The 17,077-nt window shown below is 39.5% G+C and overlaps 1 protein-coding gene across 1 annotated transcript; it reads left to right on the forward strand.

The window, feature by feature from the left end:
• The first annotated feature begins 1,689 nt into the window (after positions 1-1,689).
• Positions 1,690-5,958, forward strand: sox7 (SRY-box transcription factor 7). The gene is made up of 2 exons (XM_056405288.1): positions 1,690-3,105; positions 4,200-5,958. Exons 1-2 carry the CDS (start codon positions 2,874-2,876, stop codon positions 5,189-5,191), a joined length of 1,224 nt encoding a protein of 407 aa, XP_056261263.1. The 5' UTR covers positions 1,690-2,873; the 3' UTR covers positions 5,192-5,958.
• The last annotated feature ends 11,119 nt before the right edge of the window (positions 5,959-17,077 follow it).

Raw genomic sequence — 17,077 nt, forward strand, 5'->3', positions numbered from 1 at the left:
CATGTTTGATTTTTTTTTTTCTTCATAGGTGGATGTATAAAGAAAATATAGGAGAGTTCTGTGGAGAAACTCTTGCTGATCAGCTGTAAAGGTAATCTAAAGATATTGTATCTAAACATAGGCAGCTTTCACAGCACTCACCATTTCACCTTCCAAATGTGATTTATGAGGTTATGAAATCTTTTCTTTGACTTGACAGACGAACTCTTAACAAGCCAGTCTTGTTGAGCAATGACTGGGTGGTGTGAGTCAAAGGAGGAAAAGGGAAACTACAGCCATCCTTTCTTACACATCAATACGGCACAGAGTTCCTTGTCACTATTTTGGGTGTCAGTTACAAAAAATGACATTGGATCTGTCAATCTGGTACATGACTTTTACTGAGAGCATCTCAGGTGTGAAGTTGTTTTTCCCTCTCCTTGTCATCATACACTACAGTCATCAACTCGAGGTTACTCAGCAAGTTATCACTAAACCTGTTAGTCCGTATAGAAGGTGGATTAGATGGTATAATAGTACAAAATAGATCAGGAAAATGCTTTACCAACTGGGCCTTTAGCTATGCTAAATTAAAATGTGCATCGTTTTTATCATTTTTTTATGTTTCAAAATTAAAGACACTATTGCAAACACAAATATTAGCTTTCAAGCTGATGTGGCAATTCTAAAATAAATTTTCCTTGTAAAAGTAACATCTACCGCCACCATTTACTGACATCCGATGTCTACAGAATGATGCTGCCCACTTTTATTTTGAAAATTACATTAAAAGTGTATGACCGCAGGTTATGTATGAGAGAGAAAAAGTAATAAAAAAAAAAAATTAAAAAAAGTGCTAAAAAGTTGTGTTGCTGTCGGGAAATTTTCCTTCCACAGCATGTACATGAAGACAAGCCCCCTTCTCAAATCTTTAGGAGCCACATGTCTTTTACACTGAAAGGGTGAACAACAGCAGGCTGATACAACTCACACCCACACAGTGGTTAACACACAGAGTTTCTAGTCATGTTAGAAACCCCCAACTCTGTTTGATTCCAAATTGCAAATATGATGTGAAACTCACAGGATTTCAGTCTGCTGCTTTGCCTTGTCTGACTGACCCTAGGCCTCCATCAGCTCACACTTGTTCTGCAGTGCTGACTTTTACTGACTGCTCATCAACGTGGGCCCACGTCAGACCAGCAAGAGGAAGTGCAGCCCTATATATCACTAATGTGCCTGCTCTGCGCACAATCTGTGGCTTCAGGTGCCGTATCCTGTTCCTGTGGGGGGCAAGTCTCAACACAAAGCTATAGAGCTGACACTTCAGTTTGACGGGTGCTCGGGGGAACTACTCAACTTAAAGACGTGTAATACAACTTAAGATGCATGTTGCCTGTGGATTAACTCTGGAGGAGGAAACTTGGAAATTCTTCCTATCTGTACTCAGGTTACTTTCTCCTGCATAAATATCCCAAACCAAGATATACTATCTGACCTGATCAGAAGCAAGTGTTTGAGCTGTGTGTGTGTGTGTGTGAGTGAGAGTGAGAGTGTGAGAGAGTGTCTGTGTATATGTGTGTGTGTGAGAGAGAGAGTGTGTGTGTGTGTGTGTGTGTGTGTGAGAGAGAGAGAGAGAGTGTGTGTGTGTGTGTGTGGTGTGTGTGTGTGGTGTGTGTGTGTGTGTGTGTGTGTGTGTGTGTGTGTGTGTGTGTGACACAGAGTGTGTGTGACACAGAGTGTGTGTGACACAGAGTGTGTCTGACACAGAGTGTGTGAGCTACTCAATGGCTGCAGCCCAAGAGTATCCTGTCAACAGGAACTCCTGGATTTGATATGGCCACAGAAGGAAACTGATTTGTTTGTAGTGTGTGTTCAGTAGTTTTATCTCTCCTCTCACCCACAGATGTGTTCACAGGTTCCAGAAATAGGGTTTTGCTTTGAGATGAACTGTGAAAAAAAAATAATGCTAGTATTTTATGTAAAAAGAAAAATATAGCCTATGTTTTATATAAATAAATAAAAAATAGAAAACAGGAAGATCAGGCTTTTTCTAAACGCGAGTGTTGTGTTTTTTGCTTGTGAAGACCATGTCACACTGGCTCTGTGGTTCAGTGGAAATATAAAAACGTCACTTAACCAATGCAGGTTGCTGTGTAACGTCGTTGAGCACACTGCAGAACAAGTTTGTCAGGTGGAGGTTTTCCTTGTTGACTGGATGGAGAAAAAAAAAAACAGAAGTTGCCAAATCTCTGTTTGTCACCACTACACAAGCTTCAATGTTTGAAAAAGATGTCTCTTTTCTTGTTTGACAAACGTTGACTGCATAAAGAAGGTAATTGGTGATCAGTAGCTCCAAAAAAAAAAAGAATAAAAAAGAACAACTGAATTATCATGTTTTGTTGTGTTAGACTTAACAGAATTCACATTATCTGTCAGTGTGAGTTGTTGTTTTGTTGTGAGGCCGGTTTAAGTAGTTAGTAGTGTTGAAATGCTGCCTTCTCTCTCTTCCCTTTCACGGGGCTCAACTTGCAATCAAGGAGGAGCCGAGAGTCCTCCGGGGTTTCTCCTGGAACCTGCTCCTCAAATATAAAGCGCTCCCCCCATCCACCAGGAAAGACTGAATCATAACTCACAAGGAGGAGCCGCTGCCTGAGCGCAAATGTGCTCTCTCCTGAAACCTGCACTGACATCTGACTGTAGCCTGTAGCTCTACTGATCTAGTCACCGCTGGATTTTATTTATTTATTTCCTAAAAAGCAGCTAGAGTGATTTTCCAGCTTTTTAATTAGCCCGCAGTGTGTAGCCCGCAATCAGAGAAGAGAGACAGAGACAGAAGACAACTTTTGTCACAGAGAGAGTTGAGAGGCGCATCTTAAGTTTGGAGCGCGCAGATGGCAGCCCTCATCAGCAAGTTCTCGTCATGGCCAGAGTCCTTCGAGTGTCCTCTAGGAGACGGGGACGTTGCCGACGGACATGGCCCGCACAGGACCCCAGTGGACAAGGCTCCGGAGCCGCGGATCAGACGGCCCATGAACGCGTTCATGGTCTGGGCCAAAGATGAGCGCAAACGCCTGGCGGTTCAAAATCCAGACCTGCACAACGCCGAGCTCAGCAAAATGTTGGGTGAGAAGAAGAAAGTTATTTAAAGAATTAACTTTTAATATATAGATATTATTATAATACATCATTATTATTTGTTAATAGCTATTATTTTTTCTACTTTTTTTAATCCCTCCTCACACTTACAATCCCTTCAGGCCTCGGCTGTTTGACAAAAGTTTTTTAGGTTGTGTCAGACGCCAAAAGGTAGGCTGAATTAAAATCTAAATAAACTTAAAAACTGTTGAAGAAAAAACAACAAAACAACGTTTTTAATTGCTGCTTTTTATAAGTTAAACCAAGTAAATAATTCACATAATTTCAGAGCCATTAATGTGTCGTCAAAATCTCAAATTCAAAAGTGAATGTCAACACATAAATAAAAAGAGCTGAGAGAACAGCCACAGGAAAGGGCTGATAATGTATAATTTTGCCTTGGGTTTCGTCCACATGGATTAGTGTTTAATGTTAAGATCTAAAGCTGCCTTTTGCGCAAATCAGAAATCATCATTAAGTCAACACAAAAACAGCAATATATACAATAAAAATGTAAGTGTAAAATATGCATTTATAAACATAGGTACAATAGGGAATTCATTAGTTGCAGTTAAGTTTATTTGATACAATTCTGAGCTGAAAAGGAAGCTGGATGTGAGGTAGCAGTTTCAAACTTTTCATAGAAATGATTCTTTCCTTTTTCTCTCCTGTTTTGTTTGTAATTGTCACGCATCTGCAAAAGAAATTAAGACTCTAAAAAAAGTTGATGAATATTTATTATGTTTTAATGTGAAGTCTATTTCAAAGTGCTGTTTGTCTTTTGTGTGATTCAGGAAAACATGTTGTCATCCCACCTTCATATTAATTTCATATCTTAATTTTCCATATAAGAACTGTAGGTCTAAAACTTTTAAAAAACATTTTTTATATTTATTTCTCTAGTTTTAGAAATTGTTAGAGTATGAAAAAAAAAAATTGTTTGGTCATTTTAATATTGTTTAATTTAAACAGACATGAATGTATTTATTAATTTTTATGAGACTAAATTGCATTCTGCTTTGTTGAGTCATATTCAGGATTTTTGGTTAAAATAAAAATTTGTCTGTCTCCTCTTCATCCAGGCAAGTCATGGAAGGCCCTGACTCCCCCGCAGAAGAGGCCCTACGTGGAGGAAGCAGAGAGGCTTCGGGTGCAGCACATGCAGGACTATCCTAACTACAAGTATCGGCCTCGCCGGAAGAAACAGCTGAAACGCATCTGCAAGCGAGTGGACCCTGGCTTCCTCCTGAGTGGGCTGGCTCCTGATCAGAACGCCCTGCCGGACCAGCGAGCCCTCTGTCACCCCCTCGACAAAGATGAGGGCAGCCCTAATGGTCTCGGCAGTGGGTTTTCCAGCCCCAGCCCGGCTCTGCCCAGCGTCAGAAGCTTCAGAGACCCTGCCGGTTCCAACAGCAGCTTCGACACCTACCCCTACGGCCTGCCCACCCCTCCTGAGATGTCCCCCTTGGATGCCATGGACCACGAGCATGTACCCCCCTCTTATTACTCAACGTCTGGTAGCTCCTCCGTCTCCTGCTCTTCCTCAGCCTCCTGTCCAGATGAGCACCATCAGAATCAGTCACACATGGGCAGCCCACCCCCTTACCACACTGACTACACTCAGACCCCAATCCACTGTGGGGGAACACACATAGGTCACATCTCTCACATGTCCCAAACCGGAGGAGGCAGTGGACTGATCCCTGGCCCTCCACTGTCTTACTACAGTACCTCATCTTTCCCCCAGCTTCACCACGGGCTCCACCAGGGCCACCTGGGTCAGCTGTCCCCCCCACCAGAGACACAAGGCCACCTGGAGACTCTAGACCAGCTGAGCCAGGCTGAGCTTCTGGGAGAGGTGGACCGCAATGAGTTTGACCAGTACCTGAACTCCACTGGGCCCGGGTACCACCCTGAGCAGGGCAGCAGCATGACTGTTACAGGACACATCCAGGTGGCGTCAGCTGCCACTACTTCTGCCACCGCGTGTCCCAGTAGCACCACTGAAACCAGCCTCATTTCCGTGCTGGCAGACGCAACAGCGGCCTACTACAACAATTATGGCATCTCGTAAGCTTAGTCACAGCACCCATTAAACTTGTGACTGATAAGAGACTACAGGGTTTAAAATGGGTGAAGAAATTTGGGATGGTGTTGCACGCGGGTGCTGATGAGGGACAGATTTCTGTGCTCCTGTGTGTAATTTCAAAACCTTTTAGCACCTATTGGCAATGTCATCCCGCCATGATTAAAACCTGGACTGAACTGATTACTGAGCAATATGATTGTCTGGAGCCGAGGAAAGAACAAAGAGCAATTGGAGGAATATGAAGAAAAGGAGATGGACACCTCAGGGATGCAGACACAAAATACTATAGTATGCCACCTCCAGTTGTCATGAAATTTCTAAACCAGAAGAACAATCGTAAAAGACTTGTTGTCCACTTGTAAATGTCTCCAGTTACTGTTGCCACCTAGGTGTGTACAGATGCTCTTTAGAAGCTAATTTAAGTCCTTTGATGTTTCGCATAAATGCTAACTGTAATGCTATTATCAACGCTTTCCATTCGAATGTTTGTATTATATGTTCTTGCTCTCATTAGTTTGGGAGTCTTACCTCAGTAGTTGTAATTGAATGAGGTTTTAGTTGGACATTTCTTATGCAATTTAACAAAAACAGTGTATAATGAAGAAAAATAGGCGTTTATACCTTCTCTCAAGTACTTAATAATATATAATCATACCCTCTACGATGAAAAATAATAATGGTAACTATAAATGTATGCTGATTTAGGTTTGTGAAAGACAATAATTTAAAATAAAGGTCAATTTTTATATTAATGCAGTTCTACTTGGATAATGTGCCCACAGACAAAACCACAGCAAAGTTTTTTTTTATTATTTCATTATTACACCCAAACAGGAGATATTGGTAATAACTCATAACACTTAAAAGACATTATGTGGAAGCAGATGAAACACATTTCCACTCATATACATAATTAATACAATCAGATTCCTAAATAAAAACAATACAAGAACGTAGGACTCCTGCTAAGTAATTTTTGAAAAATGGTGTGTGTTACTTGTCCATCTCTGAATTCAGTGTCACGCCATTAATTCTTCTATTTCGGGCTCTGTCTAGCTGTTGTACTCCGAGTGGCCCATTATGACACCCACACCCCTGCTTGCTTTTTCCACCCTCCATCACATCATCCTCCATCCGTCTCCTCTCGCTTTCATTTCATCCCGGTTCAGAGGATTAGTGTAAAACAGGCACAGCCGTCGCCACCCGCCTCCATCTCAACCGTCCTTTGTTTTCCTGGATTCTTATTCTGGGTGCCATTCTTAGGAACTCCGGCAACCCCCCCCCCCCCCCCCCCCCCACACACACACACACACACACACACACACCCCCACCCCTTCATCCCGTGTTATATCTTGCTGATGCAGACCTTTCGTAATCTGTGCGAAATAAATAAAAAAATAAATCCCAGGGCTTCGTTGACTGTTTTACATGCTCCTCATTTTTCTCTTTTTTTTCCCCTCTCCTCTCTCCACTCCTCCCCTTCTCACCCTCTCTGTTCTCTTGAATTTTTCTTTTTCGATAAAAGGAATTCAGGGGGCTTTTGACAAATCCTGGAGTCTGGCTGGTCTTCCTGCATTTTTTGGGAACGGTTGAGTCGTGCTTCTTGTAAAAAGGATGTGGCAGAGGAGCGGTGTTTCCTGACTGATAAGGGAAAAGCCTCTCTCCGTCAGGATGTTTGGGCCTGGCTGGGCCCTGCATTAAAGAGCCAGAGTGAGGGAAGGGAACCCGCTGTTCAGTGAGCGGGAGGAAACACGGCTGCGCTGATTAGCATCTTACTTACCCGTCTTTACTCACCCACCATTTTTCAGTAGAGGCTTTGTCAACCTGGCCTGCTGTACCTTAACCACAAACACACCACAAAAATTCACATAGTAATGAGCAAAAAAAACATGTTTCTTGCTATGAAAGTGGAAAACAACACTTGTGGTGAACATATGTACACAAAAATGACCTTTCTTGGTACGCATATCCAAGCATGATCAGGCTATTTTGATAGACCTTCCAACACTTACTCTGATTGTGATTAAAGTGACCAGAATGACAACATTCATCATGTACCAGTGTTTGCAGCTGGCCGCATACTGTGCTCATTTCTTTGGGGTTATATCATTACCCTCTGTGCCTGCAGGGGTTCAAAACTCTGTGGAGGGTCCATTTGAGTGCAACCATATTTTGGATGTCTGAGCTGGACGGGTGGTGCCCCAGGCGTTGGGGTGAAAAAGTAGTCTGTGGTGCAGCATCAACCCCAGAGTTGTCAGGGTCAGGTCAGGGTGCTGCTGCAGACTCCCTTGGTAAAGACGCTCTGCAATGTCTCAACAATCACGTCCACAACCTCAGGGTAGGACACGGTAACACGGACAAGGACAAAGAATCAAGCGTCAACAAATCATCCTCACGCTACGCGACAAGACAAGAACCTCGAGTCAGGTATGAGTTGAGTTGTTATACTGGAGCATACACTGCTGAACAGAACAACATCACTATATCATATTATTTCAATATGCTTTGACATTTTATGAGATTTTTTTTTTATCCAAAAAACTCACTCCACTATGGAGACAAAATATATAAGCAAGATAAAATCCAATGAAAACCATGTAATCTTTTCATGAATTAAGAAAACCAGTCTTGTTTTCACCTTTGTGACGATGCATGTTCAGGTAATCCAGTGTTGTTTTTTTTGGTTTTTTTTACATTTTTCAAAACACTTAATCTTTCAGTTTTTCAGAAAGAATTCAAAACCACCAGAACTGGAAAGACATGGTTTTCATTGGACAGCGAAAGCAGACAAGATCAAATAGCTTCAAATACATATTAGATATTTATACAGGCTATTCATAGAGTATAGCAATAATTATATACATTTCCCATTAAATTATATATAATGGTGCCGCTGTTTTTGACTATGATCATCTTTTATCCAACAAGATGCCTCTGCAGTGAGATAATAAACTCCATGTACTATCTAATCCATTAAATATGCAGTAGTTTTCATTGGAAAAGTACTTAGTTATACTTATCTTTGATTAGCACATCAAATCCTTTCTCTGAGATGCCCAGAAGAGCTCTACTGGAGTATTACCTGAGTTTTGTGGATACTGTAACTTAAGTTTTCGGGAAGTGAGGGCAAAACACTCAACTTGTCAGCCTCAATCTTTTCCTCCCTAGAAGTTGACTCATTGTCATCTTAACCTTTCATCGGACTCCACTGCTGCACCAAAGACAGTCAGCACTGCTCTTTTTGCTGCAATAAATCAAAAAGAAAGGAAAGAGGACGTAAACATGAACAGACATTCAACAGTAGCATGACATTGTTGTGCACTGCGTAAACTTTGCACTGCATACACATAGGCACTTGCAGGCATTCCATGAGGGCAGTGCATAATCTCTTCAATTTCACTAATTGAATCTTTCACACACTTGCAGGATGACAAGATTTACAATATTTGCGAATATAAGGATAGAGGCTGAACAAACAAAAGAGCCTCCTCTTGTTATTTCATTCTGATTGCTGGCTGGCTCAGTTCCAGTCTCAGGTCAAGCCCGTGGAATGAGTCTGTCAGGTAGTCTGTTATGTTTCCTATTTCCTCCCCTGCCGTCATGTCACTTCCCTGGGCAAACAAACAACTCTGCGGTCTAACTCAACACCAACTGTCAAGGTAACAACGTAAGGCTCGGTGTGTGTGGACGGGGCCCAGAGCTTGCACAGCTGTGTAAAGTATTATCCATCTGCTGGGATTGAGGTGAGCAGTGATCACTTTAAATATCGTGTCCTCCGGAGGCATGGAGGAGGCTGACTGTCTGGTTGGTCCAGCGTCCATTGTGTAGCCGGCGAGGGAGCGTCCAATCACGTCATATTTGGAGGTCGACCATTCGTGCTATATGACGCTCTTTGCGTATTAACTGTAGGTCAAGAGGAAGTGGCTAATTTGAACTACGTGACTAAGGCATATCAATGCATGAGACGGAGATGCCCTTTAAACCTACATACTATTGATATGTTCTGTTGTGTTTGCACGAGCTGTTGTGTTCTTGCTGCATGATATTTAATGCATGATAGATAAATAATTATTTGCACCTGAATGGAGCAAAGTCCATATTCAGACGTCTTTTCTTTTTGAGCCGTGCAAATAGAAAACAACAAACCCATTACAACATCCTCATCACACTAAATGCAGTGAACTTTACACCAAATTAAACTACTCTGCGTGACGGATGAAGACACACTTACATCAGTAAATACTAAATGTTGTCGGAGTGCATTTCCAGTTGGAGTGTGTTACAGCAGCATAATAACCTGTTTACAATTTGTACTTGGCCCCGAATCTGGCCAAAGGAGGAAAAGACAGGGGGAAAAAAAACACACACATCTCACAGCAAGGGATTATGGAGTGCAGCTATTCTTCATCTCATTGTGGCTCAACAACAGGCAGAGTGTGGGGTGGCGGGCAGGCGTGTACGTCGCCGGACGAAGAATGGACCAGACTCGTCGAGGGACAGGTGCCATGTGGCAGAGGATGTGCGGGGACACAGATGGGGACCCCTGGAAAACTTGGGGGACTGTACGAGCAGCCAAGGGCCTCCCACCCGTACCTGTGCTGTGAATGCTGCAGCTGAACAGGATCCGGCACCTGTTCTAAGCAGATACAGGCGACCAGCAAAAGCACAGAGGGAGGCCAGCACATGGCTGCCAACCCAGGGAAGGAGAAGGCTAGATTTCCATTTACCCATAAGCGCAGCCTGATTACCAAACCAGCACAGGCAGGAAAGCCTGTGCTCTACTGCAGAATGTACAAAAAAGGATTGAGAAATGTGCTTTCTTCCAGAAGTAAGTGCATTTTAGTAAACTCCCCATAAAAACACTTCAATAAGAGCTTTCTGGTTGTGTATTAATTTTACCCACAGTGAAAACAGCCCGGAAAACTTGGGTTTGAAAAGTTCTAAAACACACGTTTAGGAAGATTTATTATTTATAAGTGATTCAAAATTGCAGTGCATGTCCTATTTTTACAGCCTGACCTGCATTGGTCTCTCTCTCGCTCTCTCTCTCTCTCTCTCTCTCTCTCTCTCTCCCTGATTGCATGGCTTGCACTGGTCTCCAGTATATATGCTGCAGCGCTATTTGGCTTGTTTTTGACTGCTGCAGATTCTCCCAGGGGTGGTGTAACTCTTCACCTCAATGTGGAGGAGGATGTTCCTATTGTGCTTCCTAATTGCAATGTGGTTGTTCCATTTAAGAGATAGAACATCCTTATCTGTTCCGTGTGTGATCTTGTATTGTGGGAATAACTGGAGAAGGCATTATGTATTTTGATTCATGTTTTAATTGGGTTAATTACAATATTTGATGTAATGTTTTCATAATTGTGACAACTGTGTTTAATCATGACCCAATCACCGAAGCTCAGATATGCAGCCACATTGTAAAGGATTTGGCTAATTCCTGCAAAGTTTGGAAAGCTTAATACTGGTTGTCTGAGATGCTGCATTTTTCTCTTCATACATTCACAGTTGTGAAAAACATTAACTAATACCACGTTAATACGTTAACACATTATTCTTCTAAAGGACAAGGGTGTCATGTCTTTGATCTTAAGTCACTCCCAATCTTTTTCCATTTTAGTGGGCCTACATACTGCAATCTGGACCCGTCGTCCTGCACCAACAGACTTTACTCAGCGTGCATCCTGATATGCAGACGCACTAATGAGTTAGATGAGTGATGTTATAAGTTCAGTGGTGTGAGAGAGCCCCTTTTAACAGCTACTGTGGAGGATAGACAAAGCAAAACCACCAGGCTGCCTGATGACAGTTTCTGTGATATTCTGAGAGCCATTAAGTTTGAAACATTTCAGCGAATATCATTCATAAGATTAGTGTGGTTACAATGTACCAGTTATGTCAGATTGCATAATAATAATCAACTTTATTTTGTGCAGCACCTTTCATAAATTAGTCGCAGCTCAAAGTGCTTTACAGGAGAAAATTCGATCAAAGACACAGGTAATAACAAAAGACATTTGGGGCAATGTTATAATTGAAAGGGCAATAAAACAATATGAAGAACATTTTTAAAAACCAATGTGGGTATATGAAGGCAAATTCCATCTGCACCATCAGGTGCCTGTTAAAATGCATGGTTTACATTTGCATTAACTCCATCTTCTTGTCCGTTCATCATGACACAATCGAACAAACAGTTGTGTATTGGTATGTATGTATGTATGATGTATGATGGCTATGCAATGACTGTGAACATGACACAGGGGCCCAACTACAACTGTGCTATATTCACACACACTACTACTTGCAGTTCACACACACTACAACTTGCAGTAGAGCTGCAATTCCAGGTACAACACCACCCAGACTGCAACTCTTTCAAAGGGCCATAAATGTGTTTCTAGTGACTTAAAGTCAAAGTGTCTTTCCAGCAGAGAATAAATATGTATGTCTTGCAGCCAAGAGAGCCATTTAGCTGCTTTCTCCCAAGATGCAGGCAAGTTTACCCTCATTTGTGTGGTAGAGGATTTCTGGACATACTAGCTGTGTCTTAATTCAGGGGCTGCATCCTTCGAAGTCTGCATTTGAAGACCAACTGCGTCAGCAGCACAACAAAGCTATCCCATTTTGAAGTCACCTTCAGATGTGGCTGCGTAATGTGTCCTTTGTTTCCTAGGCAACAAAGGATCCAACTGGTGAACCCCTCTTGGCCCAACTTATCCTAAGATTCACTGCTCATGAGTGATGAGTGATGAACTTTTGAAAAAGAGAATAGGCAGAATCCATGAATGAAACATGCAAATAAATATGAAATTTTCTGTTCATTTCCGTTCAGCCTTCACAGTCTATGCGGTCTTCGGAGGCCACGCCTTAGTAAACCAAGTCAACCAGAGGAAGCAGCCCCTGAATTGGGACACACCTAGTGTATGATGCTTACTTTGTGAAGTCACTGACGACACAGGCTGTCATCTCTTGTTAGCCATGTTTGTCTGTGTCTACTCATTCTAACGCATTCTTCTATGCCATGTATCTATACAATAAACAAATATATTACAAACATTAATGAAGTTCTGTTGATTGTATAATCACATACAGAAATCTGCAAAGCATCAGTGGGCCACACATGAAATATGTATGCTGTATACTGTACAGGTAAAGCTGCCCATTCACCTTCCCTTCCTACCTAGAATTAAAATTTAAATCTCCTTCACCCATGGCCTGGGAGCTGAAATATCTGTGTAAGATGACTAATAAGTGATGCAAGTTCTTACACACAGGAACAACAAGCCTCATTTACTGCTGCTTATTCAGAGATAAAGTACGTCAGCCATGACACACAGCATTTCCGCTGCCTTGATGTGCGCTGTACACACTCAGAATTTCTGGGTAAGAATGCTCCTGACTGACCTTGGCAACGGGTCACTCTGGCATAATGTTCACTCCCATTCCTCCGATCTTACGTTATGAGTGTAATATTCGGGATGTTGTTGATGTCTGAGCTTGAAGGAATCCCTTCCTGCTGGATGCTCGGCCCTGTTTCCTTCAAGACTCAACATCAAAAATGAGACGCACGGAAATGACTCACACAGTTGTCCCCAGAGTTCAGACACTTCAACTAAAGTACCATGTTGACAGGTTCAAAACAGGATATGAGCTGGATAGGTCTATGTTTGTTGCAGATGGCGGAATACTTAAGAGCAGTGATAGCCGAAAGCTCCGATAAGCAAATCAAGCAGCTACAGTCACGTATCCATTGCAACCTACAGACTGAACTCACAAACCATTAGCATTAAAGTCTCAACTTACAGTGTGAGTGCTATTCATTTCGAACACTGAATCAACGATATTACAAATACAGAAGACTAACATGCAAATAGATAATAGGCTATAGCACTTTCATGTTCAGGCTCCCTGGACATTTCAGCTGCATCTCCACTCTGAAAATATATGCACAGCAGCAAAGCAGCCCATGTGGGCCTGGAGCCATTCTGTGTGGAGTTTGAGTTTTTATGCTTTACTATACTTTTACTTTTAATGCCTTACTGGACAATGATGTTTTTATGCCATACTATACTATGATTTTTTTTATGCCTTACGATAGTATGACTTTTTTTAGCCTTACTGAACAAAGACATTTTTGGCCTAAATAGACTATGATGGTTATATGCCTTACTATAGTATTGCTTTTTTTATGGGGTGGCATGGTGGAGTTGTGGTAAGAACTGTGGCCTTACAGTGAGAAGGTTCTGGGTTTGGGGCCACTCTGTGTGGTGTTTGCTTGTTCTCCCTATGCCGGCATGGTTGTCTCTAGGTACTTTGACTTCCTTCCACAACCCGCAACCCAAGACATGCACATTAAGTTGATTGTGGACTCCAATGCATTACTATATTACTGACTTTTTTTGCTTACAATATTACAATACTATGACTTTGTATGCCTCACTTTTATGCTTTATTGTACTATGCCTTTTTATGCCTCACTATAGTATGACATTTTATGCCCTACTATACTATGACATTTTATACCATACTATACTATGATCTTATTTGACATTTTTATGCCTTAATATATTATGACGTTTTTTGATGTTTTTATGCCTTACTAAACTATGAAGATTTTTAAGCCTTACTATACTGTGACATATTTGAGTGTTTTTTTGCCTTACTATACTGTGACCTTTTTTGACGTTTTATGCCATACTATACGATGACGTTTTTATGACGTTTTAGTCTTTACTATACTATGATGTTTTTATGACATTGTAAGCCATACTATACTATTATGTTTTTATGCCTTACTTCACTATGACCTTTTTTGACGTTTGGTACCTTACAATACTGTGACGTTTTTATGATGTTTTATGCCATGCTTTACTATGACGTTTTTATGATGTTTTAGGCCTTACTACACTATGACGTTTTCATGCCTTACTATACTATGACTTTTAGTGACATTTGTTTGCCTTACAATACTATGATGTTTTTATGGCGTTTTATGCCATACTATACCATGAAGTTTTAATGCCTTACTATACTATGACCTTTTTTGACGTTTGTTTGCCTTACAATACTATGACGTTTTTATAACATTTTAGGCCATACTGTACTATGACGTTTTTATAACGTTTTAGGCCATACTGATGTTTTTATGACGTTTTATGCCATACTATACTATGACATTTTATGCCATACTATACTATGAAGTTTTAATGCTATACTATACTATGACCTTTTTTGACGTTTGTTTGCCTTACTATACTATGACGTTTTTATGATGTTTTATGACTTAATATACTATGACGTTTTTATGACGTTTTATGCCATACTATACTATGACGTTTTTATGATGTTTTATGCCATACTATACTATGATGTTTTTATGCCTTACTACACTATGACGTTTTTATGACATTTTATGTCTTACTATACTATGACGTTTTTATGGCGTTTTATGCCATACAATACTATGACGTTTTTATGCCTTACTATACTATGACATTTTTTGACGTTTGTTTGCCTTACTATACTATGACGTTTTTATGACATTTTATGCCAAAATATACTATGACGTTTTTATGACGTTTTATGCCATACTATACTATGACGTTTTTATGACGTTTTATGCCATACTATACTATGACGTTTTTATACCTATTATACTATGACCTTTTTTGACGTTTGTTTGCCTTACAATACTATGACGTTTTTATGACATTTTATGCCATACAATACTATGACGTTTTTATGATGTTTTATGCCTTAATATACTATGACGTTTTTATGACGTTTTATGCCATACTATACTATGACGTTTTTATGACGTTTTATGCCATACTATACTATGACGTTTTTATGCCTTACTATACTATGACCTTTTTTGATGTTTGTTTGCCTTACAATACTATGACGTTTTTATGCCTACTATACTATGACCTTTTTTGACGTTTGTTTGCCTTACAATACTATGACGTTTTTATGATATTTTATGCCTTAATATACTATGACGTTTTTATGATGTTTTATGCCATACTATACTATGACGTTTTTATGATGTTTTATGCCATACTATACTATGACGTTTTTATGCCTTACTACACTATGACATTTTTTGATGTTTATTTACCTCACAATACTATGACGTTTTTATGCCGTTTTATGCCATACTATACTATGACGTTTTTATGCCTTACTATACTATGACCTTTTTTGATGTTTGTTTGCCTTACAATACTATGACGTTTTTATGCCATTTTATGCCATACTATACTATGACGTTTTTATGACATTTTATGCCATACTATACTATGACGTTTTTATGACGTTTTATGCCATACTATACTATGACGTTTTTATGACATTTTATGCCAAAATATACTATGACGTTTTTATGCCTACTATACGATGACCTTTTTTGACAATTCTTTGCCTTACAATACTATGACGTTTTTATGACATTTTATGCCTTACTATACTATGACGTTTTTATGACGTTTTATGCCATACTATACTATGACGTTTTTATGACATTTTATGCCATACTATACTATGACATTTTTATGACATTTTATGCCAAAATATACTATGACGTTTTTATGACGTTTTATGCCATACTATACTATGACGTTTTTATGCCTACTATACGATGACCTTTTTTGACAATTCTTTGCCTTACAATACTATGACGTTTTTATGACATTTTATGCCTTACTATACTATGACGTTTTTATGACGTTTTATGCCATACTATACTATGACGTTTTTATGCCTTACTATACTATGACGTTTTTATGACATTTTATGCCAAAATATACTATGACGTTTTTATGCCTTACTATACTATGACGTTTTTATGACATTTTATGCCAAAATATACTATGACGTTTTTATGACGTTTTATGCCATACTATACTATGACGTTATTATACCTACTATACTATGACCTTTTTTGACGTTTGTTTGCCTTACAATAAAATGACGTTTTTAAGACATTTTATGCCATACAATACTATGACGTTTTTATGATGTTTTATGCCTTAATATACTATGATGTTTTTATGACGTTTTAGGCCATACTATACTATGACGTTTTTATGACGTTTTATGCCATACTATACTATGACGTTTTTATGATGTTTTATGCCATACTATACTATGACGTTTTTATGCCTTACTACACTATGACATTTTTTGATGTTTATTTACCTCACAATACTATGACGTTTTTATGACGTTTTAGGCCATACTATACTATGACGTTTTTATGCCTTACTATACTATGACATTTTTTAACGTTTGTTTGCCTTACAATACTATGACGTTTTTATGACATTTCATGCCTTACTATACTATGATGTTTTTATGACGTTTGTTTGCCTTACAATACTATGACGTTTTTATGACATTTTATGCCAAAATATACTATGACGTTTTTATGCCGTTTTATGCCATACTATACTATGACGTTTTTATGCCTTACTATACTATGACCTTTTTTGATGTTTGTTTGCCTTACAATACTATGACGTTTTTATGCCATTTTATGCCATACTATACTGTGACGCTTTTATGACATTTTATGCCATACTATACTATGACGTTTTTATGACATTTTATGCCAAAATATACTATGACGTTTTTATGCCTACTATACGATGACCTTTTTTGACAATTCTTTGCCTTACAATACTATGACGTTTTTATGACATTTTATGCCTTACTATACTATGACGTTTTTATGACGTTTTATGCCATACTATACTATGACATTTTTATGACATTTTATGCCAAAATATACTATGACGTTTTTATGACGTTTTATGCCATACTATACTATGACGTTTTTATGCCTACTATAAGATGACCTTTTTT

Source organism: Seriola aureovittata, chromosome 19 (assembly GCF_021018895.1).
Source record: "Seriola aureovittata isolate HTS-2021-v1 ecotype China chromosome 19, ASM2101889v1, whole genome shotgun sequence".
In the NCBI taxonomy this organism is placed as follows: Eukaryota; Metazoa; Chordata; class Actinopteri; order Carangiformes; family Carangidae; genus Seriola; species Seriola aureovittata.

Coding starts and splice junctions, on each gene's coding strand:
- sox7 (XM_056405288.1), top strand. CDS start 2,874: ATGGCAGCCCTCATCAGCAAGTTCTCGTCATGGCCAGAGTCCTTCGAG. Junction 3,106..4,199: donor CGAGCTCAGCAAAATGTTGG/GTGAGAAGAAGA, acceptor CTCTTCATCCAG/GCAAGTCATGGAAGGCCCTG.